This window comes from Hippoglossus stenolepis, chromosome 2 (genome assembly GCF_022539355.2).
Source record: "Hippoglossus stenolepis isolate QCI-W04-F060 chromosome 2, HSTE1.2, whole genome shotgun sequence".
Lineage (NCBI taxonomy): Eukaryota > Metazoa > Chordata > Actinopteri > Pleuronectiformes > Pleuronectidae > Hippoglossus > Hippoglossus stenolepis.
The window spans coordinates 7,567,598-7,595,087 of record NC_061484.1 but is presented as its reverse complement, the minus strand read 5'-3'; the positions used below and the strand labels follow the sequence as shown (position 1 = coordinate 7,595,087).

The following is a 27,490-nucleotide window of genomic DNA, read 5'->3' as shown; positions in this document are numbered from 1 at the left end:
GCACTAGAAGAGAGACGCAGTGAATCTATAGCTAATGACTCACATATGAATGAGGTATGTTTACCATTTGATGTATGTAGATATACTAATGAATACAAAGCATAGTGCAGCTCCACATAATGAACACACAGGTAAACACAGGCTACATAAGCAACAGGGCTCTGAGATAAAAGGGAGAGCAGAGGAAAGAAACACGTCGTTCAAGATAAGCAGAGAGGAGGAAATAATAAAGTATGTTATTCTTTGCCTCCGAACGCGGAGTTCTTAGAAACCTCACCACACTCTGGGAGAGACGTTAAATTGTCAAGAAGTGTGTTCAAAACTACGGAAACTGGACACAGGTCACAACTTCCCACCACCACCACACACACAAACACATCTGTCACCGTGAACTTTGACCTCCCACATTGCTCAAGGCTTCATCATGGTGCAGAGGCAGGGAAGCGACCTCGCTGACCTGAACCCGCCTCTGCTCATTCTGCTCCAGCTGCAGCTTCAATCTGATGATCGGACGTGGGTTTGACTTTTATCTCCGTCTGATCTCTTTCAACAACATTGTTTCCCCCAAAAGGATTTGATCTGAATCTGCTTCACGTTGGACAAAATACAGGTCACTGCTATAAAGACTTGACTCTGGAATGAACCAGTTGTTTGTTTTTGAATGGAACCTGGAGGAACTGAGCAGGACAAAACATGCAATGTACTTGTGTGAGGCTCCCTCTAGCGGTCAAACTATGCCATGTTTATCCACTCAGTTTCAGTTATGAAATGACACACCCACACTGACTTACAAAACCCCAGTTCATATCCATTATATAATTATTAGCTTAGATATTAACCACCACAGTTGATTTCAGGTTGATACCAGATTGTGGCACAGAGGTAAATTGTAAAGTGACTTTATTAATGGACATTTAATGCTAATTATATACAACAAGTGCTTAGAATAAACTTTAAAATAAAGAATCTGTTGGAATAAAAATAAAAAAACAAAGACACATCAGACAAAATTATTGTGTGCACAATGTTGATAACTTCACTTTTGTATCAAACACATAATATAGGATAATTGACAATAATTGACAACAGTCTACTAATTATAGTCGACGGACGGACGGACAGACAGACAGACAGACAGACAGACAGACAGACAGACAGACTCTTCCTTCATATATTGCAGCTGCCACAGCTCATTACCAAACTTTAACCTCACATTCCACAACCACAGTATCTTTTAAACTGGACTCAGTGATGCAAAACTCTGCTCCTAACACAACAGGGTTTTCACCATCATGTGCACATCTTAAAAAAAATTTGTTGGGACTATATCATCGATACTCTCTATTAGAACTCGCAGAAAGTTCCCTGGAAACTTTGGAGGAGGGTTTCACATCACTGAGACGATCATGTATAAGTCACATCAGTTCACGTACTGAGACGTTTCTTTTTCACGTACAAGAACCGTTAAAATCTCGTTCACAGCATTTTCACGTAGACAGGTGGAGTTAGCCATAGTCCGTTTACAGCAGAGGGCCTATTCTTGTGCTTTTGTTAAAATGGATCAGCAGCCTCGCCTGAATCCCAGCCTTCATTCAGTGAGTAACAGAGACACCTCCATGTCAACATGTCGGCTCCTCTGTGGACTTTCCAGACAACAACACTGAACATAAAGTTTTATAACACGCATTCACATAAAGTCTCCTTCATTCAACAACAGCAGACGGTAACAATCTGCTCTCTTCATTCACACAATCTTCAGTTGAGCTTATTAGACACCAAAGTTTCAGACATGTACATCTAAGAATAGTGTGGATCTAAAATAAACTAAAACATATAAAACAGAAACATCGTTATCATTACCACGTTTGCTCTGAAAGCTGAATACTGAAATGCATTAAATAATTTTAGTTGATAAAATTACATTAAGTTAAATTAAAACATTTAAATTCTCAGCTAGAGAACAACAGAACAGGAGTGGCGGGCAGGGGGGGTCACATTTGACCCAGATCTGTTCGGACTGTGAACATCCCATAATAAGTCCTTCTGAGTAACTTTTCTTCATGGTGTTTAGTGTTGGTGAGAAACCCAGCAGCTCCTGTTACTCATCCAACAAAACACACGCTGGAAATAACGGGTTGAAGCAGCGTCCCAGCGTGACGGCCTCACTCTGCAGCCACGCAGCCACATTCATCATGTTCCACTGACATGACACAGCAATGTTTCCTCAGACCAGCTGCTCCTCACGTCTGTAACTGGCTGACGTGGATGTGTTCGTCCAGGGTGAACCGGGAGTTACAATTCACAACGTGGCAAAAGTGTGTTCATGGGTAAATGTGTCTTGTTTATCCAAACACTGTCCGGATAAAAATCAGAGAATACCAAAATATCTCCTCAGGTTCTTCCTGGTGTCTCTCTTCTTTTCACAAGGACATTCTCCTCAAACTCTTCACAGTCGTGAATACTGTGTGATGTGAAACATTTCAACGTTGCTTCCAGTGCAGACGACCTCACGCTGAAAAACACTCCCTCAGGTCATTATTTTGAGTCGGAGCTCTCAGGTTTCTTGGGCTTCTCAGTGGCGGAGCAGCTCATACACTATCTGCTCTCCACTGACGACCACACAGCGATCAGAGGATACACACACAACCACAGACATGTTGTTGTTGCAGATGAGCACCTTGTCCGTGTCCCAGTTGTATTTCGAACCCGCAGTAGCTTATCACTTGGCGTGGCGACCCTTGGCTGGAGCTCCGGGGCTGAGAGAAGAGCCAGCATGTCTCCCGTGGCTCCTCCAGTGCTGGCGCAGGACAAAGTCATAGTTGGCAGTGGTGCACATGGCATAGAACACATTGGCTTTGTCGGGGATCTGGAGCTCTGAGGCAGAAAGAGAGATGAGGTGATGAGGTGTTGAAATTTGTTTCCTCTTAGTCTACTTCTACTTCCCGTACTACATCTCTAAGATTTATTATGAGGCGAGCAATTGTCTGAAATGTCTCCACTTTAACTCTGTTTGGAAAGAATGACAGCATAACTGAAGGCAGGGAGGAGCATTTGTTATTTTCTAGCTGACAGTTTTTACCCTTTCTGAAAGCATTATCATGTCTTGCAGCTGATTTGGATGATAGTATTTTATAGGCAGTGTCGGTGAAGGAACGTATCATGGCTTCCTCTACAGTGGATCTCCTGCTGTTTGTTATTAACACATTAAAAAAAAGGCCAAAACGTTCCCTGCTTTCGAATTAAATACTGGCATTAATTATGCCAGTTAATACAATTTGAAAAAGTTATAAATACAGTATCATTGGAGAATCCTATTCTAGACAAAGACGTGTTAGAGTCAATCAGATTGTGAGCAATTTACACGGCTACCTCGAATTGACAGAGCAGATATTCACCTTTTCCGTTGTGGAGCATCTGGCAGAGGCTGAAGTCGTGGCAGCTGACGTCCTCCATGTTGTGTTTTTCAATAGCTCTCTGAATCACCTGAGGGGTGTGGTCCTGACTGGTCAGCTGGAGAGGACACATCACACTGACACTCAATACCTTTCATTATGAGCTGAGGTCATTGACATGCACAGCACATTCAGAAAGTATCCAGCCCCCCTCAGACTTTACACTTATTATTTATTATGTTATGTTATCATTGTAAATCCAGTTGTTGTTGAGTTATTCTGAGCATGCACACACACACACACACTTCAGACCACCTCACGAACTTCAACAAAGCAGGTAGGTCTCAAAACTGATTTTAAAAAATGTATCCCAGAATGCTTTTCTCAACTATTGAGAGCCTCTTAAATCCAGCTCCAAACAGCTGTGCTCTCATGACCCCAGAATCGAGTTTCCCTATAGAATGCAGGTGCTTGAACTGTGCTTAAGTGGACTCAAGCCTGAATACATATCAGACATGCTCAGGCCTTATTTAACTGTTCAAGAGGGAGGACGATGAAATACAGGGAGGTGCTGCTCCTCACCTTGGTAACATCCACGCTAAGGAGGTTGTGTTTTCCTCTGTGTTCGTTTGTTAATAGGATTTCACAAAAACTCAACCTACTCCCAAGAAATTTGAAAACGCACGAACCAAAGAAGAACATATTACGTTTGGGTGCAAATCCCGATCAGTGGTTTTTTCACCTTCTTTAACGTTGCGAGACTGTCCTTGGTTTCAAGTAAAGGCCTTTTTATGGGACCGACATATTACCGACACTGTTGGGCCTTGGCAGAGGTATGTACTCCACTGAGTGACATTCTATTACTGTATTTGTATTGTATATTTAATAGAGATAACAGGATGTGGAAAGTTTCCAATTTTGTAATAAACTTGTGACAACACCAGTGTTACTGATTACCCAAGACAGACATTATACAAGAGAAGACATGGGTCCGTTCAGTATGTGTAGAGCACTTTGATCTGTAATATTAGATTTCACTGCGGGCAGTCTCACTGTCAACGTTGAGTGAGTGTGTGTGTGTTGAGATTCGAAGTGTTACCTCGAGATCCTGTCCTTCAGACCACATAGTTTGCAGATTGCATCGCCAATGTTATCAGGTTCCTTTTTCGGTATGTGCGTTAAATACAAAATGTTTCCAAATATTTCCAATAACTCATCACGTGATAAGATTCCTGTGACACGACTCTTCTCTGCTGCAGCACGGAGCAGAGACATTCTTTTCAGTTACTTTTTGTTGTTGTTTTCAACTTATAATGGATAGCTTGCATTTTACAAACGTTTTTTTTAAATAGATTAATGTCGGTGCGAAGGCTAAATCATGAAAATGGACCAAAGGGTGGTGCCAGTAGAAACTTATGTAATCCAATCATTTGCTGGTTACATGACATTTGTTGACTTGATATTTAGCACCATCTACCTGCACTGAATATCATTACATTTTGAATACATTGAGTGACAGAACAAAGTCAATTGACTAAAGACAGTGAAAATAAGAGATCTGCGTGAACTGATTATGTTGATACAAGATGAACGATTCCTTCATAAATCCTGGTTTAAATCAGTTTATAGTGTTTGCAAATGTCAGTAAAAACTGCTCAACAGTTAAGATTTATTATCTTGGACAAAATGCTGTAGAAAAGTTGGTCAAAGGTAACCTTGCTTTAAATGCTCTTGGATGACAGGTCATTAACCAACACAAACCCCTCCCACTTCTGCTTTCTTTTTTGTTTCTTCTGCTTTTTCTTTTTTTAGGAAGTGTCAAACTAAATCAGCCAACAACAGACAGAAAAAAACACGATTACAAAACCCCTGCCCTCACCAGTATGCTCTTGTAGACGTTTCCATTGCTGACAGACTCCACACTGACCCTGACGATGCATGAGTCAGCGACCTGCTTGTTGTAGACGGGCAGCGAGGCCTGAGACGAGCAGCTGGATGATGACGACGACTCGGGGCTCAGCGCCAGAGAGGAGGAGCTGAGGTCCGGATGAGAGGAGCTGCAGGAGGAGGTGGAGAGGCTGGGAGAGGAGGAGGAGAAGTCCTCGGCTACGTCGAGAAGAGAACCGGACAGAGACTGAGGGGAGGACAGAGGAGAAAATATGCTTATTTTGTTCCAATTTCAAGCCAGTTTCCCAAATGTGTAAACCAACCAATGTCCCTGCGGTTCACAAACATGTGAGAGTCAAAGCTGTTGGTGTTTGTACCTTGAGTTTGAGTCTGAGGGGGGAAGGTTGAGGGGCGGAGAGGTCCTCCATGTCTGAACTGCTGGAGCCAGAGGACGACACACTGATCTGATCAGCATGGGTCTTCCTGATGGAGCTGTCACTGGCCGTTCGCAACCTGCACACACAATTTATAATCACTGAATAGTAAAAATAAGTTTGAAGAACCACAAGTGCCACGAAAATAGTCATCAATAAAGTACATCTATCTCTGTTTTTAAATCTAAAACAATTCTGGGCCACAATTGTCTATAACGATGTGTTTTTTCATACAGACATTATTTACCACTACATTATTCTGAATAAATTGAAAGACATTCAGTTTTGACAGCTTTTATATAAAGTTGATTGCTCAGTCTTACGAGGCGAGCTTCTTCGTGAGCAGACTACTCCTCCAGGAGTTGGGGGAGCTGGGACACGGGTCAACTGGAGGCTCCAGGTCTCGGGACAGCTCATAGCTTCAAAAAGACAAAAAAACAGACTCTTAGATATGACACAATAGCGATGATTGCATTTATATCTTATTGCAGGGGTGTCGGTGCGTGTCCCACCTCTCCTGGTCTGTGAGCAGGGTGTGCGCCTGCAGCCAGGCTGTGATACGAGGGTTCACCGGGAGGCTGTAGTGGGAACAGGAAGCCTGAAGCTGTCGGATCTGGGAGAGGATCTCAAACTCCTGGAAAACAGAAGAAGAACAGACCATGAAATCAAAAAAAAGTGGAGCGTGTTGGTAGTCATTCACACAAGACACCACCAGGAGGCGACACCTACTCGTCTGCGTTTCTCAAAGTTGATGAGTCCACCCTGTGAGAAGGGAAGAACAACCAGTTCAATATGGCGTCAAGTGTGATAAAAAGATAAAATGCAAACAACAGCTTGGTCTGTGGGTGTGATGTGTCCTCACCTCCAATGTGTCAGTCAGTGCTGTGTCCAGCATGGTGAGGACGGTCAGATACGTGCCCAGGTACGGCACAATTCCACTGCTCAGGTTCTGGGAACAATAATCAAACCATGAGTTTACAACTGAAAAAAAATAGAATAAACATTTAGCTATTTTTGTTTAATAAAATGCATTGGCAAGACGTTGCAGATATGAGGGTAGTGATCTCCTAATTGTTCTCTCTTGGAGTAAAACTTGTTGGGATTAGCAGTACAAAAAGTACAAAATTATACTTTTTTATTATTAAAATTCATAAGTAAGTTATCGTATAACTGCACAGCATTGCTACTAGCTCTCTGATAGCACATGATGAAGCTTATGATATAACTGAAAATTCTACATTGTTGACTTTTTAAGACCATAATAAATTTGATTTAAAACCTATGTCAAGTAAAAACAGATTACAATTGAAGATATGGTGAAGTAGCCGAGTACTCAAACTATAGACAGAGGTATACGTAGTCTTTCCCACAGCCAAGCTGAGTGAACTGAAATAAATTCTGACGAAGGTGTTTGTAGATTATCAGTTCTCAGTTGCATGTTGGTCTTGTTTGTAATTGTAGTACAGCCAACCATAATATTTTATGAGGCAACGTGTGCATCACTACTGCCTATGGCCGTAGCCCTGGCTAGTGGAAAAGTCAAGCTAAACCTCTGGGATCGAGCCAGATTCTTAGATTGAAGTAAGAAATAACAAATTCCTTATATTAAATGGAGTAATACGACTCTTGAGTCTGAGCAGACGATGTTACTGAGATCGCCCCAATGTAATGACAATAAGAATCCAAAAATAAAACGGATAGAGAAACACAGACTGATTAAAAGATTTTTAAAAAATCAAATCATTTAAAACAGGTTGAAGATTGGGTTGTAAAACATTTATACACAGCCCCACCCAGACTGAGTAAACTGGCAAGCTGTGGGAAACAATGCACGCACGTCAGCTTTTATTTAAAGGAGAATACCAACAGTGATACCAGTTCAGGTTAAGGGTTGGGTGCTGGGAATTGGCATATGACAGTACATACGAGTACAATGAATCATTATGATGAACGATGGCATGGGGCAAGGGAGGGGTACGTGGGTGTGTAACAGATTTACGAACATCTGACACCAACCCTGTTATACGAGTGGTTTTCTATTAAAAGAACAGATTGGAAACAAAGAGGAAAATGGGAATGAACTGACGTCTATTTAAGCAAAGTAAACCAGCTTGAGAACATGTGACTTTTAGAGAAGCACAAGTGATGACGCAGGCAGACACAAATATAATACCTCTTCCTTTCAGTTTTTACTGACTGGTGCAGCTGAAACAGTCACTTCACTTTGGTTGTCAAAACTTAAAACTGAGGAACCACAAGGTTATTTCCAAACCAAAAGGTTATTTTTCTTACCATCTGTTTGGACGTTGAGCAGAGCCGCGGTTTAGAGCCCGCGGTGACGCTGCTATCTGAGGGACTGTCATCCTGAAGGAAATGGGCGACAGTAATATTAGTATTTATAGAACAAAACAACAGAAATTCAGTGTCAATATTAGAGAGCTTGGCGTGAGATGACAAAACTCGGACACACTAGATAAATGGTTGCTGCTGGGTGTTGAAGTGTCGGGCAGTGTGACAACTATTGTTCAGAGCCGGTCCCGTCCACAAGGTTACAGTCTGTTGTGTTATTTATGGCCTGAGGTGTGTACTGTATCAGACAGAATGTTCTCATGAAATCAATAACTGCTTATTAACTCGGCTTATGTCCAGCTAGCTATTTCTACTAGTGTTGGGTACGAAGAATGGCATTTTGATAATTCTTTAGAGACTCGGCAGCTGATAAGAGTAATAATCACTAAACACACATTCATATCTACTGCTTTTCAGTGCGGACAAAGGACACAGAGCAGCAAGAGGCCTGGACACCAAACACACATCCAGTCTCATGAGTTAAGGTGACAAAAGCACACAAAACAAAAGATGAGATTAGACCATTAAGGACAACCAGTTAACTACTAGGCCATTTCCTGCATAATACATCCAGCATTTTGGATTTATTACCTTCACCAAGAGGTTATATTTTCATTGCCGTTTGTTTGTCTGTTATTCAGCAGGATTACACAAAAACTATTGGACAGATTGTCACAAAACTTGGTGGAAGGATTTGGTATAGGTCAGAGAAGAACCCATTCAATTTTGGTGCAGATCCGGATCAGGGGGCAAATCCAGGATCCCCCCCCCCACACACACACACACTTTTTATTAACATTGTTAGATTGGGTGATTCTCAACATTTGTGTTGATTTCTCAAAGATTGATTCAGGGATCTTGATGAAAATAAATCTGGCATTTTTTCATTTGATATTTATGAGTGTGTGAAATTTGGTTCAGATCCAAATAAAAATCACGATGTGAATTTAAATGAGGTTTCATAAGGAGACTGTTGGGCCTTGGTGGAGGTTTGCATTCTAATGAGTGTCATTCTAGTTGTTATCTGGTCAGGAAAACCTTTTTTGAAATCATTCTTATTGGCCGACGTGTGTATAACACTTTTCACAATACACTGAAGCTGCAACTAACAATTGTTTTCAACTTTCTAGTATTCCTTTTCAATCAACAGATTGTGAATGGTATAAAATATCAGAAAATAGTGAAAAATGTCAACAGTGACATCAAATAAAGCTCCTGTTGATTCATAAAGTAAGCTCACACTTTCTTACTGCACTTCATTCAATGGAGCAATTTAATCCAATTCAACAGATCTTGCCCTCGTTCATTAGACATGCACTTACCTCCACGAGGATCTCTCTGGTGGTCAACACACAGTTTTCATCAGGAAAAGTGTCACACAGGTGTTCGAAGGTGGCCGCGCTCTCCCTGAAACCAAAACAGGTTCAGTCTGTTACGACACTTTCCTTCAATAGTCAAAATTCACCTTCAGAAAGGTTTCATGTAAAACTAGAAAGGCACCCAGAGAGTGCACACCTCCGCCAAGGTGACCGCACTATCACGCCATGTTAAATAAAGTTAAAAACTAACTGAATCCTCCATCTATCTGAACTTCTCCCAGATTTCATCAGGTTTTTTGGGGGTAATGCTCCACCCCTCTTTTTTTTTTGAGTAATCTTGCTAACAATCAAAAAATCTAAACGCTGATGTAAACATGACTTCACTGGCGGAGTAAATAAAACAAACCTTTTTCTCAAGGAGAATAATACAATCCAGCCCGGGTTTGGAGTCAGTTGGTCACATAACACGGAGGAGTAAAGTTTTGCACCCGTCTTGTGAATGTCCTGCTGTATTCTCACAAGAGACCACTCGTTCATCATCCAGAGTTTTAAACTCAGGAGATTTTCTGCGGCAACTGACTCAGATATTTGTCATATTCAGCCCGTCCGGATAACTTCAGAAGATTATCCAGACTTCAGTAAATGTCTGAAAGCAGCTGTACTGATGACTATATCAAAGGTGATTTAATATCGTTATTCTCTCGGCCAGTTTTCACTAATATTTTTCATTTTGTGCCATGAACACGGGTTTATTTAAAACAACTCTGTTCTCAATGTTCTCAGTAAAACAACCCTGCAGAGTCTTGAAGTGGTTTGCTGACCTGCTGACGGCCGCCCAGGTCTTCTTGAGGCGATACACAGCGTTGGACTGCAGCGCTGACAGGATCGCTCTCAAAGAGGAGAAATTCTTCAACTCTCTACACTCCTACACAGACACATAAAAAGGTTTTGTTATGCTTTTTAAAAAAATACATACACTTATATATGTCAGTAACATGAAATTACTTTCCACCCTGACCTGTGCAACAGTGATCCACCTCTCAATGATGCGTGCTCTGTGGGCAGGTCTGGCGTGTGTGCAGCGAGGTGAGCTCGGGGCCGTGGAGGGGTACAGGAAGGGAGAGGAGATGGGCGATGAGATGGGAGAGGAAGTGGGAGGGCTGGGTGAGGACGGACAGAGGAGAGAGGTGATGACACGGTTGGTGATGGCGTTGAACTGGAAGATGGTGGCGCGGACGGTGGGCGCCAAGTTTCTGCTTTCTTTCTTGTCACGCTGGGACCAGACGCAGCCCAGGCAGTGGAAGGGCACCACTCTGACAAACAGATCCTGAGGGAAAGACCATGACAAGGACACACAGTGCGGGTTAGTGACCTGCTGTGACGCGGAAATAAGCTTTCAGATGTTTGTTAATGAAACCTACAGCGTCCAGTCTGGTCAGCTGCTCCGATATTTCTGTAACAGGGAAGTCCATAAAGCTGTGTTTGTCCTCCTCCTTAGCGGACGTGTCACCTCCGTCCTCCTCATCCCCTGGATCCTGCTGCAATGATTTATCACCGTGCTGTGACGCAGACCGGTTGCAATCTGTCACACACATAAAATCATAAATGAAAATCAAACAGGCTGCTCATGGAAACTTCACAAAACATTGACAAACATGCAATAATGCCTCACTTATATAGGAGAGAAAAATGGTGCCGGTATATTTTATCACCATATGTTAAACAACGGGTTTCATTTCACTGAATCATTTCAGCATATTGAGCCATGTAAAGCACATTTCTTTATTAATATACACGAGTGCAGTGCCTGTTCTAAATCTGTTTATTAATGCTCTGGAGCCACTTCAGATTTATTCCTTGTCATTAGTGAGTCCTCCTCAAACAGTTGTACAATATTCACTTTTTATTGTTTGTGTGCTGAACGTTGTGTGCAGAGCTGTTTATAGTCTATGGTGCAGTCAGAGTGGGTTCATCCTACCTTGTTTATCTGCAGTGAAGATGTTATGTTCAATGTTTTTTATCAAATGCCACGATCTTCAGACCCAAGTTCACAACTTTTCAAATTAAAAGCTCTGTAGTTCAGCCGGATATAAAACCCAGCAACAAAATAAACATTGAAGACAAATTGTGAAACAGGAAGTGAATCTGTGAATGTTGTGCCATGACGAAGATCTGCACCGGTAACTGGTCAGTCAGTTTGTGTCTGTGTCTCAGTCCAATATGTGAAATAGTGAAATAAGTTGCCGACAGCTGCTGTAGTTTTTTGGGAGGAATGTAGAAGAAGACATGATCAACTCAGAAGGCACACAGCCTGCTACAGAAACCTGTTTTATTAAACCTTTTTTAATATTTAATGTATTAAGTTTCTAAAACTTCCAAACTCAGCACTGCACTTTCTTGGGCAATTTACAATACACATGCAAAGTGTAAAGCCGATTAGATGAACGCTTCTCAAGATGTGCATTCCACATACAGACAAAGAGACTTCTGTGAAATGTTTGTGCATATATATGTATATTCATGGTTTAAAGGGTGGTGAACTGCTAATTTAAATATATTAATATGTTAATACAGTGATAATGTTCCTGCAATAATGACAATGTTTATCTGAAAACTTTGTTTTATGGTTGGTATTTGTGCCATGAAAGCAACAAGTCATACCTTTAATTATATTGTTTTAAAAGATGGTAGCAGAAATGTAATCGTGCTTAAACTTTGGTGCCTTTGCTATATAACTATCCACCTCTGAAACACCAGTGCTATGTGCTTAACATGTTTATGTACAGCCCTGATCCTTGTTCACAGCCAAAGGCATTCCACTGTTCAGCTCAAGAGACAATTACAGTGAACATCTTGAATATTGAGACACTGAGTTGCTTTAAATGCTAAATGAAGTTTTTTCTCTCCATACCATCTCTTATACATATTACACACATCATGTATCGACAGTACACATGCACAGCCACCACCATCACCAGCAGGTCATGCACTGTGGTGGCAGGAGACAAACAGACAATACGTAACTGCACCTCCCATCCTCCTAAATACCTTGTTCCTGGAGCCTCTTGAGCAGGCTCTCAGCAGTCTGAGCCAGACGTCTGAAGCAGAGGCGATGCTGCAAGTGCGCACAAATCAGCCTGAGGGCCTGGTACTTGGGGGGTTCATGGAAGTCTTCACTGTAGTCCTCCAGCCACAGCCGAATCACTGGGGGTAAGGTACTGAGGGGAGGAAGGGGAGGTTAGTTGATTCTACAGAAAGTATACAAAGGCAAAACTCGCTAAACACGCTGGATGAAGGTGCCACAAAAATCGGAAGACCTGAATGTCAACACACCAGTTGATGCTCCCATAAACGCATCTATAGGTTCATAGGAAGTCAAATATATAAGCTGAAGCTTTTACTACACAAAATTATCCAAACTCAATTTGGATTGAAGGCAAAACTATATGAATCTCACCTGCGAGGGCAGACAGTGTTATCCAGGTTGGCGATTGAGTCGTCTCTGTTGGGAAGGAGAACACAGTTATCAAAGGGCCTCATTCACCAATATCTTCTTATTGGGTTAGGGTTAGGTTAGGTTAGGGTTAGTTTCCTAAGAAAACGTCAGATTTATGACGCATTCTTATACTGCTTGTTTAATTGTTCGCATCTGTGATCTTATATTGATGAATGCCCTGTCTTCGTAAGTTAAAAGCGCGTGAATTTTTTTGAATTAGCATAGGGAAACACCCCACCAATGAAAAAAAGGGCATGAGACTGCATTGCCGTGTGCACACACAGAAATCACAGACACTGAAAAGAATATTTAAGAAGCCAGAAGTGATTGAATGAAAATCTAAAGACGCCGCCGCACCGGACTCAAACCGTGGAAAAAGCTGTTATAAAGTGTCAGCAGTGGACATAAAATACCAAAAAACGATACATGGAATGTAGATACACATTCATAACTGAAGTAAAAAAATTGTTTGATCTCCGATTTGAAGCCAAGATAAATATTGTCAAACACAGAAGAGAGAGGGGGAAGGGGAAAGAAAAGGAAGGAGTTATCTGAGCTGGAGCAGCGCATCACTGGAAACACTGCAGGTGAACCATCAGCTGAGCATCTGTGGACACTCGACCTGAGCCAGACAGGATCCATCAGGACCACACATGCCAAGACGGGTTCAGAGAAAATGTTTTCTGTGCACACACAGACCTGGGTGCGGTGCAGTGCGGTTGCATCTCCTGAGCCATCTCTCATCTCAGGATAGAAATAAACTCGTTTTCAGAATTAACAGGCTACACTTGGATGATCCCAGATAAGAAAAACATTGGTGAACGTCAGAATCTTCATAAAAACTGCATACGGGTTTAAAGATTTTTTTTTCCTCTTGAGAACAGTTGGTGAACGAGGCCCAATGACCTGGGAACTAAATATTCGTGGTGGGACAACACTGAGACATGGTGACAGAAAATGTCCCTGAACTGATCGTCTATAGCAGCTCATCCTGTGGAAATGTAACCTACGGGTATTATTAAAAGAATATATAAGCTTTCGAACTAGAGCTGGGTTAGGGTTAGTCAATACTGTCAATAATCATTGCAATATAATTTTCATATATAGCAATATTAAAAATATTGATTGACATATTGCTTATATATTGTGTAGTGATGAGGTATAACACATAATACAAATACCTCAGAATTGTTTGTTTTGCTGTTTATCATGTGTTTATCATTCTCTTCTCATAAAGAAGAGTTTTCAACCCCAAACTACATCCAGGAGCAAAAATCGGTTTTTAAACCTCATAATAATGTGACATTTAATGTGATAGTTATTGATACCGACTGAAATATTTTATCAGTTCAGAACATTAAGGACAGAAGTCAAGAAAACAGTCTATTACAAACAGGGCGGTTTAGACCAGTTAGTGCACTAGTTTAATCAAAATGTGACAAAAGAACCTGAATTTTGAAGTCTCTGTGTTTGTGCAATGTTTGGAAGTTATAAGATAATGACAATCATCAACATTAAAATCAAATAGCACCTATCAAGTTACAGTACAGGTGGTTTAAAAAACTAAATGTTTCCTGTACAAAATACTACAAGTCAAAGGAGGAAAAACCCACTTCCCAAGTTGTCCTGAGGCTGACCTCACAGGAAACCTGTTGCCACCAGCACCAGAGATATGAGGGCGACTGTTTGACACAATACAACAACTCTACAGAACGGTTTTATAACGGGAAGCAATTTGCAGCACAATAAGCAAAGATGAGCTTTGAAGAACAGACAAAGAACTGAGTTCTGTGGATTGTCTCCCCCACAGAGGATTAATGACAGAGGAGTCTTGCTACGTCTAACTCTAACATGTATTAGTTGCAGAAAGGACATTCCTGCAGGTAATTTCTCAATCAAATCAATTCTCGATGCCAGAGATATAAAAACCACTCCGCTGGGCGTGGTGGGCGTAGCCATGGCCATTCAGTAATGGAACAAATCTCCCGGGGGGCTTTGTTGAGCTCATGACAATAATACCTGTCAAACTTGCAGAGCGTCAATAGAGACTCACTTCGAGAACAGCTGAGGCAACGTAAAAGAAGGTGTTACATTTCTATCTTTGGAGATTGATGTGTCCATGTGGCCATGCTATAGAACTTGGTTTTGCATACAGTATGCTCTACTTACATCTGCACCTTTTAAAAATAGTATCACACACCAGAACAGGTATGTCTTCTGCAGAGAACACAGACCGAGAACATGCTGTGATGGAGCTCTGTAAAGTACATTCAGAGGAAGCCTGTGAATCCTTCTTTTTTCTTTGTTCTCGAGACTGATTCAAATAAAGATGAAAAAGACTGATTCTTTTCAATAGTTTCTACTTTTCTTATTTTCAGTTTCACCAAGCCTGGCATCATCAGACCATTTTCAATTTCCAAAGGCGTTATCAACAGTCGCAGAGCAGAGGAACAACCAGTCAGAGTAACAAAACATCAGAGACAGAAACATTTGAACACACCACAATGTGAAGTTTCTTGTTCTTCTTTCATAGAAAAATATAGGCTCCCAGGCTCAAGTACTAAGTTAGTTTAAATCCGTCACATTGTAAAAACTATTTTACCATTATTACTGTTTTATTAACTTTTTTCCTTGTTAATATTTATCATAAATCCATATGGTTTAGCCTTCTGTATAGATTTTCCTGAGCACAAAATTTTGAAACGTCAACTGCACTTTTTTCTGTCTTATCAAGATTTAGACTAGAAATTTTTTAAACAGTTAGCTGGTTCTGTTTGAAGGTAATACAATCCTCCATGAAACTAAATGTTTTATTCCATTTTTACACCTAAAATGTGTATATAAGTGGATTTTGTCATGTTATAAAATCCCTCTGGTTTTTGTTGCCATATGTCTCAGTTCAACACATTTCTGTATAGCGCCTCAGTGTGGACAGCTTCTCACCTCTGAAACAGCAGCTCGATGAGGGTGCTGGTGGAGGTGAAGGCCCTGTAGGTGGAGAGGAAGACACGGGTGAAGTCGGGCTCCTGGTGGTCAGGGTCCAGCAGGTGGGTGACCAGACGCTCCAGGGTGGCGGCCTTTAGCCGGCGCACCTTCACCGTGTGGTACTGGACGAAGCTGAAGGCCGTGGCCAGCTCTGGCATTTCGGAATTCGGCTGGACGGGCTCCCTGCGGAGCGTGATGCCAAACAAGGCCCCGTCCTCCTCCTCCTCCCCCCACTCCTGCACCGGGTCCTGCAGGGGAGAACGCAAGGTCATCAAGATCTGGCAAATGTCACATGCAAATACTTGATATTGCCTTTTTTTTAAATAATAATGTAGGTAAAACAGACGACTACGTAACACACTTAAGAGCTTGTCAAAAAAACATAATGGGAAAACACAAATTCCCTGAGCTTTATGGTGGAATCCTATAGTAGTGGTGCACTTTTTCATTCTCCACGTGATCTTAATTTGTGCAGATATGCGAAGGCTAAACTAAGGAGCCTCTGTATGTTTCAAACTTCCTGTACTTAATAACTACAACTATATCTTCCTGAACAGCCACGGAGCTCCCTCAACATTATCCACTTAACTGAATTACTGCGACAATCTCACATATCTGCAACAAATACCTCATGACAAATGCAATAAGCCTTCAAAATGAGCAATTTCATTTAAAAAGGGTCAAACTCAGCATCAATTAACCTCATTCTTCAGCTTCTGCTGGTGACCCAGTTTCTGACGTAGACATGGCACTCGGACCCATGAGCTGGCAAAGAGTCATTCACTTCCTTATGTGTTCATATGAACAAACAGGGGGAGAATTTATTGAACCATGACCCAGTTTTTTTTCTTAATTCAGTTCTATCTTCGTACTTGTTACAGACAACAGCAGCCACACTCTATGTGTTAGTGTCTTTGTTAGATGTGTCACTGCCTCTGGAAAATGTGAATGATAAGGGCAACTACAAATGAAAGGGTGCGGAAAAAAATTGCATTACGATTATAGTGACGGAATTTATCATATTCTCATCGTATTGTTAAAATGTGCTGAAAAGGTTCAAAATGCAAATTAAATCATATATTTATTCGAAATGAAATAACGTCATATCAAACTTGCAACGTTAACATTAAAGACGTCAAGTCAATTTTATTTTTAAAGCACATTTCATACACAGAGGTAGATTTAACATATTAGATTGCTAAAGAAGTCATTTCAGCACATCATGATAATGCTGATGACAGCAAATAAAAAATCGGTGTTTTCCAAAATTCAGTTCCCCTGACACCAAATTAGACTGACTCAAGATTTGTGTTCAACCATTTCCTGAACTACAGACAAACACAGGCAATGGTGTCACATAGTTACACTGGAAAATCCAACTGGTTTAATCAGCAGTGTTTTCTAAACCATTGTTGATGCTGGGGAGTATCAACCGAATCACCGCAGTATTTTTAGATGATTAAAAAGATTGAAATGGTGAATCTAACCATCGGGACGTGTATCACAGTTTAACATGTAACCATTTCATCCTTTTGGAAAACTATAATGTCACGATATTTATTCGAGCTTCAGCTCCACAACAGCAACTGCCATCACTTAACCATCATCACTACAGCACCCCAGTGACGTGTGAATGTTTTAGCTGCCTTCAGGGTGTTAGGGTGAGGATAAGTTTGGGTTCATAAGGTTAGGGGGAAACATAAATGTACGTGGAAAACTCCGATACAACACCGAAGCCAGATGCAGCTGTTTACAGTGAATCAATATTATTTAGGCCAAATCTGAGCCATTGTTGTTACAAGCTGGTCTGACAGCTAGAAACCAGCAGGCACATCTGGTTGGTTGACCAGCTACACAGAAACGCCAGGTTGTTGGTTTCAAACATGTAACATTTCCACACTATTACACATATTTTCAGTGAGTGGTGTCAACCAATCACAAGCCAAGACAAGCTGGACATATAACTGCTATAAAGCAGAAAAACTACACCCTTTGGCACAGATAAAGATTGTTCGCAGAACTTTTTCATTTGTCATAACATGTCTCTGTAGATGATGATTTATGTAACAACTTAAATTTTGTACACAACTATAACAAAAATGTTTTTCAAAATGGCCCGATAATGGACCACACACCCCTGCCATTTTCATAAGATAATCTTAAGTATTTCTTATCTTACAGTCATGGCAAATATTGATAATTTTTCACTTGTAATTTAGCAGCAAAGAATGGAGAAAACAAATACCTCCAGATGACAGTTTATTTCATATTCATACTATTGATGATGATGATCACTTATACTCAGCTATGACCAAGAACTGCGAGATGGATTCATACTGAAACACCACTTGACAAGTTACTGGATGATAAACACAAGAGAATAAATGTAAATCCTGCATGGCATGTAACTGAAGAGGACAATGTTTTAATCTAAAAAAAGATTTTATTATCATTATTATTATTAAAAAAACAACAAGTTAAGGTTAAAGAGAGTGATTAAACAGAGCAAATTATGTTAGAAATAAGTAACATTTACATGTCTTGACTGGTGTGTCTTTTATTTTGTACATCTAATTATTTAGCCTACATCTAAATCAGTAGGCTAAATAAGTAATACAAATATTTTTATAAAAATAAAAAATTTAATTACATTCTAACCATCAAGGGGGTAGGATTAATTGTAGTACTGTTGGATCAGACTTCAGGAAGTTTTAATCAAGGTGAGCCTAATAATAATAATAATGTATGGACAGTGTCAGTGCACGTCCCAGGAGCCAGGCTGAGAAACACGAGTTGTTGTCAAAATGGAACACGCTGCTGGTCATAATATCTGCCTGTCACCCCACATCCAGCAAGTAGTCACAGCCCAGGAATGAGTCTCTAGCGCTGGACTGCCATCGGAAACAATGCGTCCATACAGACAAGTGGGATTTGTCACAGAAGCAGCAAACAAAAGAAGCAGCCAGTGTGCGAAAACACCTGATGACAAACTCCACACTAAAACCAGTGGGCTGACACCACTGGAGCATCTCAGACCAGTCTTTAAACTGGTGACCAGACAGACAACCAGGTCCACGTGTGGCTGACAACTAAACCTGGAATACAGATGAAAAAAGACTTCGCAATGACTCTGGGTCTCTGGTCGAGGACAGCCCGCTTACAGAAAGGAGAATCTAGAGAAACCTACCATAGATAAGTGCCATTTCCCCATGTTTGTCTGGCGAGTGGCTGAATCCCTGTGACGCGTGTGCGGTCCCGCAGCTGTATGAGGCGGACAGATGTGCGGGGCAGCGGTCAGGAGGTCGGCTCCGTCCTCACACACTTTGCTACACACTCCTTCATGTCGGCTCGTGTCCAGGAGCTGCAGCTGAGCAGCGACTGAGAGAGAAGACGAGTCGACGGGAGAGGAATGAGCGGTATGCGGCGGGGGCGGGGCCTACCAGGGCAGGTGTAGGCGGGGCTAATCGTACGAGCCAATGATAATTAGAGGATAAGAACAATTAAAAAAATAAACAAACACGAGGGCATAACTGTGAAAATAACTGGTATTGTCACTGCTGATTCAATGGATTATCGATTATTCAACTGTAGGATTGATTTCGTTTCATTTATTTGTTTATTTGACAGGGACAATGCTCATTAAAAGGGATGGTTCAACTCAAAATGAAAATCCCCTCATTATCTACTTTGCACTATGCTGATGGAGGGGTGGGTGAAGTGTTTGAGTCCAGACAACACTTTTAGAGTTTCAGGGGTAAACAGTGTTGCAGCCATATCCAATACGATTCAAGTAAATGGCGACCACTTCTTCAAACGTAAAAAACAACAGAAAAAAACACAACATGCCTCCATACTGCTCCTGTGCTGTGATCCAAGTGTCCGTGAGCCCCGACATTCGAATTCGACTTGAAACAGCATCATTTACACCAAGTTTTCAGGTTAAAAAATTTAGGTTAAACACACAGTGTAAATGACCTCGTTTCAAATCGAATTTGAATGTCGGGGCTCACGGACACTTGGATGACAGCACAGGAGTAGTATGGAGGCATTTTCAGGGTTTTTTCTGTTATGTGGATAAGTGGTCGCCCAGTAACTTTAATTGTATTGGATTTGGCTGCAATGCTGTTTACCCCTCACAATGATTCATCACAAAAGAACCCAGGTGACCATCTAAAGACCTGCAGGTCTCACCGGCCTCACTTCATGTTAGTGTTGTATTATTCTAGATTTTTTTTTAAAAAGTCATCCATGGGAGAGTGGCAAGGCACAAACCACTGCTGACCAAGAAAAGCAAAAAGGCTCATTCTCAGATTTGCCAAAAAACATCTTGATGACCCCCCCAAGACTTCTGAGACTTCCCTCATTCATTGATACTAAGATTTTTAATATATCGTCATTAATGAGTCATTCAGCAGTGTGGTGTCGACCAGGAGAGCCACTACTCCCAATTAGAGATGATCATGTAATGGTTTGTGTCATTTATGCTGGATTTATAAATCCAACCTCGCTTTTTTGGAAGCAGATAATAAAAAGTGTAGTTTCAACCCCACACATTATGACCAACATCATTGCTGTATTCTTATTGAGTTTTTGTATTAGACACACAGTGCATCATGAATTATTATTACCTCTCCCTAGGAGGTTATGTTCCTTCTGCACTTGTTTGCTATTTAGCAGGATTATGCAAAAACTATTCAACCTATTTCCATTAAATTTTGTGGAGGAGTGGGACATGACTCAGGAAAGAACTCATTAAACCTTCGTACAGATCCAGGAATGTTTTTTCACTTTCTTTTAAATTGCGACACAGGGCGTTTTTCAACATTTTGGTAGATTTCTCCGAGAATAATTCACGAGTTTTAATGGGGGGAAAAATCCGTCAAGGGAATGATATTTATGAGTGAAAATCCAGAAAATCCAGATCTAGTGAATGTAAATGTGGTTTCCTCAGAGGGAGGAGGATGTAGGTTCTCTACTGAGTTTATGGTCCATTGACATACATGTGTGAAGGCCAATTGTTTGCATTGTTTTTTTAAATTGTCACCAAAACACTGGATCCAAGACACATAAACTGTGGGCATTTCCCAGCTATAGGTCCACTTGATGAGTTTCACTTCAATGAACATATTTACCTTCGCCAGGGAGTTTATGTTTTTGACTTTGTTTGTTAGTCAGCAGGATTACACAAAATATACTAGACGGACTTCCATGAAACTTGGTGGAGGATCTGGTATAGATGAAGAAACAACCTATTCAATTTGGAGTTGGGGGGGTGGATCCAGGAATTTTTTTCACTGTCTTTAACATTGTGAGTTAAGGCGTCTTTCAAAATTTTTGGGAGTCTCTCAAGAAATAATGCAGAGATCTTAATGAAAAAATCAGGCATGTGTAGAGGGCTGATATCTATGAACAGGTGAAATTTGGTGTGGATCCATATAATGTGTATATACAATGTGGTGATGAAGTGGCCGATGTATACCCTCTAAAAGTTATTCTAGTTCTACAAACAGTATCTTTTTTCCACATTCTAACAGGCGATGCGTATTTCCAGCTCTATAAAAGCACCAGCGATACTTTAACAGGAAGAGATCAAATGTAAGATACCAAAAAAAAGACTTATACAACTGGAAGCTGACTTAAGGCCAACATCCACATGCGAGGAACACTGCATTTCAGCGCCTCTGCCTTGAACAAAAATCCAGTCGGGACGGTTTTGTCCTCGTGGGCGTTTGTGCCTGCTCATACCACATACCACACGAAACAGGTCTGCTGCCTGTGCTCTGAAATGAGTCACCTCAACTCTGTGACTCCAAGAAAGCAGAAATCTCGAAAAAATGATTAAAATCTAGAGCTGAAAACACATTTCCCTCATAGACTTAAATTGTAATTGATGAGAGGCTAAATATTATCGTAACACTGACAAGCAGAGCAGATGGGACGTGATAGCTCCAAAAGAAGAATGAGCTTTTTGTTTCTCTAATGAGTTTCTGTCTCTCTCTGAACTGAACATCCACCCTCACTCTCCCACGTATGCCCGTACCACCCAGTCTCTCTCGGAGGCAGAACAAAAGAGCGGAGAGACAGCGCTATGCAGCAGAGACCTCAATTACTACTGATTAGACACATGAATGGGTGATGTGGTGGCAGGCAGGGCACAAACAAGAGCATGACTAAACCCCCTGGATTAGTCATTTAAGAGGATGTCCATACATGATGGTTGGAGTGATTTCCCTACAACGTCAAATGGCCAAAAGGGCTTTTTGAATCATGGAAATACAATAAACGCTGCAAACTTCCTGGAGAGTCTGTTCAGATTCTTTCTTGGAGTCGCGAGTGGAATAATGTCCAGCTGAGTGGGAGCGATAGTGGAAGTTCCCACGACACAGAACATACGACACGGCTGTTCTGCCACAGATACAGATCGAGTGATACTGATACATCAGCAGTCAAATCAGCCTCGTGACTCATAAATCCTAGAGAACGTGGTAACCTCATCTCTGAAGAGTTAATCTAAGAGGTAGTGTAACAAAGACCACGCCAACACACATACATGTTTCTTGTGTTGGTTTGTCAGTAAACCAATAAGTCAGGTGAGCAGGAAACTCATCAAACACTCTTCTGGAAACTCAATTACTCTTTTCAGTCAATTATTAAGGACAAATGTGAGACATCCGGTGCAGAGCTGCGCCGAGCCTCTTTACCACTGCTCAAAAAACCCACTAACACTCGCTCACATCCGGCTTTTGTCTGCAGTGTGAATGGATTCAATCAGCATTCACTCCCGGGTCAAATGACTCTGCAGTTAACAAGAGTTTTTGTCGGCTCCAGCTCAGATCGACAGTGATGGAAACATTACACACGGGTGAAAGCACGAGCAAGAGAGCGGCTCAGTTTCAGCAAGGTGAGAGAGCGGCTCAGTTGTCGGTACATTCGTGACATCAAACACAATGCACTGGTGCAAAAAAATCCAAAAAGGAATATCCTCTACTGGCACTAGGAAAAGAGTCAATCTCCTTTTTACTGGGTTTACCTGCATTTAAAAGACTGTATATCTGCTAATTTTGGTGTAAAAGAGGTGTAAGCGAGAGGAGGGCTTCTCCAGGGGCCTTTCAGGCGAGGCTTGGGGATGGGAAGTGAAAAAATAATACATAAGGTATCAAAAGGAGATCAAATAGAACAGGTTTAATGTGTTCAGAGGTAAGGTAAGAGATAGTTCAGAGGTATTTGGGTAGTTTTGGGTGAATTTGTTACCCAGAGTCAGACACTGATGAATGTTATTTTTTAGAAAGACCTACTACTAGTACGTCTTTTACAACAAAATTAGCAGATATTCGTGTTTTTTTTAAAAACGTGGGTAAACCCACTAAAAGGCGATTGTCTCCTTTTCCCATTGGTGGTAGAGAAGTTTTCCTCCTGGTGCAACATGTTCGATGAACACACAAACAACTCTCTGACTTCGCTGTCTTGCCAGTGTTGTATTTTACCCGATACAAATTCGGTAAATCATAAGCTGTTACAGTCAACAATAACTCACCTCATACTGTGCATCAGTGTCTATCAACTGGAAGCTCCTCAGCCACACGCCAGGCTCAGAGTCCATGTGCACGTCCACACAGGGATTGGTCCTGAGCCACAGCAGCTTCCTCATCCTGCCCATCCTGCCCATTTTGCTGCGGAGGCTGCGGGGCTCCCCTCCATCACCGCCTCCAAACGCCGGAAGAATGATCCTCATCTCCCCGGCTCTGTGTCACACCACGGGCCCACGCACTTCACGTCAGATCTCTCCCACACCTGCTGCCTCATCTGTGCCAGAGAGGAGAGCGTGAGTAGTTTCCTCATACCATCATTTTACTGTAATCCTCTCTTTACTGCAAACATCGCCGTACTCAAAAAATCTCCTGTTTCCAGTCATGTGAAGTCCATTAGACAAAAAGAACAGCTCTAAAAACAGGGTCAGTGGTCGTTCAATAAGAACGTCTCATGATCACATTTACCATTGTAGCACAGAAATAAGGTTAATGCCTCAGACCAACTCAATTCATTAACGGCAGCAGCAGCAGCAGCAGCGACCCACTATGAGTTAAGTGACTTTAATTCACTGACCCTTCATAAAGAAAAGAAAAAACATACAACCAGCATAAAGACCAAATCTGTCTTCATGAATGGACAACTTGTCCCTTGAATTGCTGCCAATAATCTGTGTTACAAAGGAGACGATATACAAAGTTTCCTTTGTAACACAAATTGTTGCCAGCAATCAACTCCAGATATATAATTAACATAGTCATATATATAGCCTAAATATAGTATAAAATGTCAGAGTGCTGGAATAGTTTTGACTGAATTTACAAATCTGGCACGGTGTAAACTCTATATACAGAGTAACATTAATAATTAGGGAATCTTTAACTGGCATCTTAATCCCTTATTGAAAATATAAAAAATATTATGAGAGATCACTTTCTGGTCGATGTTCTACGTACTGAAAAAATATTTATTATAAATAATATATATTCCATATTGTCCAATTTGCTATACGAAGCACATACGTCTCATTACTTCTTTTAAATCAATCCTGAGAAAAATAAGATAAGACAACCCTTTATTGATGTGGATAATTCTTATATCACAGCAGCCCAGCAAGTTAAATACAGGTACAAATATATATTATATATAATATAACTATTAAAACTATACTTTGTATGAAGTCAGAAAGCACATAGAACAGTCACTTAACTGTAATGGTTCCTCAGTTGAAGCAGCATGTTGTTGAATCCTGATGAAGAGCACGGTCAGAGCTGTATTCCTCCACAACACTATATTGTTATTGATGCGGAGACTAATGTGAAACTGCAGGATCGAGTCACTGAGAGCGAACTGCCTCTGCTTTGTGTTTGTGGGTGGATGATGATGATGATGATGATGATGCTTCTCTGTGGGCAAGTGTGTTAACGCAGCGCAGCGTGCGCGTGTGTGCGCGCGTGCATGCATGTGTGTTGGAATGTTCTCAGTGACTAGATGCAATCTGAGAAAGATCTTTATCTCAACTCTGTTGTATTGAACATCCCATTGTTCCAGGTGGCTGCACCCCCCTCCTCTTCCTCATTAGAATTAACCTGCTGCTTCATTCTCTAACACATGTGGACGCTCTGATCCGGATTAAAAACATGGACAGTCATCCAGGATCATCCCTGTTACACTTTGTAGTGTGACTCTGATGTGAACGTCAGTGACTTGTTGGTATTCAGTTGGTTGGTTGTGAGCTGATGTTTCTTACCTGTGTTTTGTGTTGGAATAAACAGCTCCTGACCAGCTGCGATCGCATGACGCCATGATGGCTGGACGACATGAACGCACAGAGATCACACAGACACGTTAGATCGACTCACGGTTGGCAGCAGATGAGAAACACGCTGTCACGCTGCTGGCTCCCATTCAAACTCAGCACCAGGAAGCGCAGCTCCGCCCCCTCTCTCTGATTGGTCGATGAAAACAAATTCACCAATTACTTGTTTGTTTACCTCTTCAATACATATGCACCATACAGACTGATCTGCACTGTGTGCATGTAGGTCAGACAGTGTCTCCCATTATGGAGGTTCTTTAATTAACAAAAAAATACCTCTGCAGTGCCCCAACAAAGTCCCCTTGTGAAACCACAAAGAATGAATTCATTGGATCTGGATTTTTTTTTAATCAGATCTGCACGAAATTACACACACTCATATCAGTCCCCTAAACATGTATGATTGTTTTTCATCAAGATCCACGAATTATTCTCTGAGAAATCAATGAAAAGAGAAAGACCATTCCTGGATCTGCACCAACATTTAATTTGGTTCTTCCCTCAACAAGTTTTCCTGCTAATGCGTCCAGTAGTTTTTGCACAATATTGCTTACGAATAAACAAACCAACAAACTAACGGGCAGAGGTGAAAACATAACCTCCTTGGTGGATAGTGATGTTAATTTATTTAATATTTTATGCTGATGACACTATTTTGTACTATACATTCTGTGTTAAATCCCTTCAACACTGCTTCTCTGATTTACAAGTTGCACTTAATAACCAGAAGCTTTAGATCTCAGCGCAGACAAAACTAAACTCATGTGCTTCACTGGAGCCAGAAATGTTGATTATAACAATCTGATCATCTCTACCACGAGTAGAACGAACATTGAAACTGTTAGAGTGGTGCCTTGGAATCTGGATTGATGAGAAGATAACTTTTTAATATCACCTTTCTAAACATGTGACCACCTTAAAAAGGAAAACAAGCTCCTCCTACAGAGACAAAACGTGCTTCCCTCTGACATTTTACACGTGCTCCAGATACAACCCTCCTCTATCTTTCAATCAGCTTTGAGATTCATTGCTGGTGATAATACAACAGTCATCATTGCGAGATGTACGCCGAGGTTGGATGGTCCTCCCTCTCTCTGTGCAGGAGGAACACGCTGTTATTGGTCCTTTACCCCCCGACATCACCTCACTGCTGTCTTTTAATGTGGCCTCTCATCAAACACGCTCAAATCACAGGATCACACTGCGGGTGACAACTGTTCGTACTCAGTGAATCCAGCTTTTCTTATCATGCACCTGCAACATGGAACAACACAGAAAAATCTAAAGCCATTGTCACCATTCTGCCCTGGCTCCTATGAACTTTTGAAGAAGACTGTTTTGGTTATGGACTCTTTAGTTTATGGACTTTTACCTTGGTTTCCTTGTGTTTAGTTGTTGTCCCTGAGCTCTCCTTTTCCAGTTTTATTTTAAGATTATGCTCCTTGTGTGTCTGCAGCTTGATTTCTGCCCTTCGCCTTGTTTTCTCGTCTGCACCTATTCCTAACGAGTTTGTGTTTAATCACCCCTGCCTCCTTCTATTTAAATCTCTGTGCTTCCCTTTGCCTTTGTCAGTCTTGTTCATCTTGTTTCTCTCGTTCCACGGTGTGTGTGCCTGTGCTTTTGGTTCTCCTCATGTTTCTTCGGGTATTGATTATTTTGGTCTTGGTTTTTTTGGACCCCGTTTTGGTTAAAATATCTTTGGTTAAGACATTTTTGTTATTTTTCACCTGAACCTGGTTCCTGAATTTGGATTCTCCAGCGCGATTTATTTACAATCATGGCAAATGAGAGTAATATAAGTATAAAAAAGGAAAAGAAGTACAAAGATAAACAATTATGCAGGAGACAAACACAATGAAATAGACATTGGAGTTTTGATCTCCTCATGTGTCTCTGCCTCAGTTTTGTTCCCGTTGTGTTCAGCGTATGTTATATTATGTGTGTTATTGTACTTTTTATGTTAAAGACCAAGATTTTGAGCCTGATCCTGTCTCTGGATTTGTGTCGTCTTTTGTCTCAAACAGGAAATATATCTGTAGCTACAAAGCAGAGCAGATGCTGTGATAAGATGGGTTTAAAAGGCACATGGCAAAGACAGTTCAATAATTCAGGCATATATACAAACAGACATAAAAAGAGAAATACAGATGAGTGTAATAAATACAGTAAAATTAGCCTGTAGAAGTAAAGAATTGAGACAAAAGTGAAAATATATTTACATCTCATACACATTTATCTGTTTAGGGAAGATGAGGGGAAAAGAAATTAGAAATGAACAAAAT

At 41.1% G+C, this 27,490-nt stretch overlaps 1 protein-coding gene across 2 annotated transcripts; it reads right to left on the bottom strand.

Moving 5' to 3' along the window:
* Positions 1-883: 883 nt before the first annotated feature.
* On the bottom strand, positions 884-25,257 carry rgl3a (ral guanine nucleotide dissociation stimulator-like 3a). Of its 2 annotated transcripts, XM_035145376.2 has the most exons (19): positions 25,140-25,257; positions 24,600-24,638; positions 23,397-23,665; positions 15,821-16,110; positions 12,839-12,883; positions 12,430-12,599; positions 10,803-10,963; positions 10,400-10,708; positions 10,203-10,306; positions 9,385-9,469; positions 8,006-8,077; positions 6,576-6,662; positions 6,443-6,475; positions 6,226-6,347; positions 6,037-6,132; positions 5,657-5,792; positions 5,272-5,526; positions 3,396-3,510; positions 884-2,874 (listed from the first exon to the last, which is right to left on the bottom strand). In XM_035145376.2, exons 3-19 carry the CDS (start codon positions 23,592-23,594, stop codon positions 2,720-2,722), a joined length of 2,433 nt encoding a protein of 810 aa, XP_035001267.1. In that variant the 5' UTR covers positions 23,595-23,665; positions 24,600-24,638; positions 25,140-25,257; the 3' UTR covers positions 884-2,719. The 2 variants fall into 2 exon arrangements, with proteins under 2 accessions (XP_035001267.1, XP_035001284.1); XM_035145393.2 differs by lacking the exons at positions 23,397-23,665; positions 24,600-24,638; positions 25,140-25,257 and adding an exon at positions 19,050-19,251.
* Positions 25,258-27,490: the final 2,233 nt, after the last annotated feature.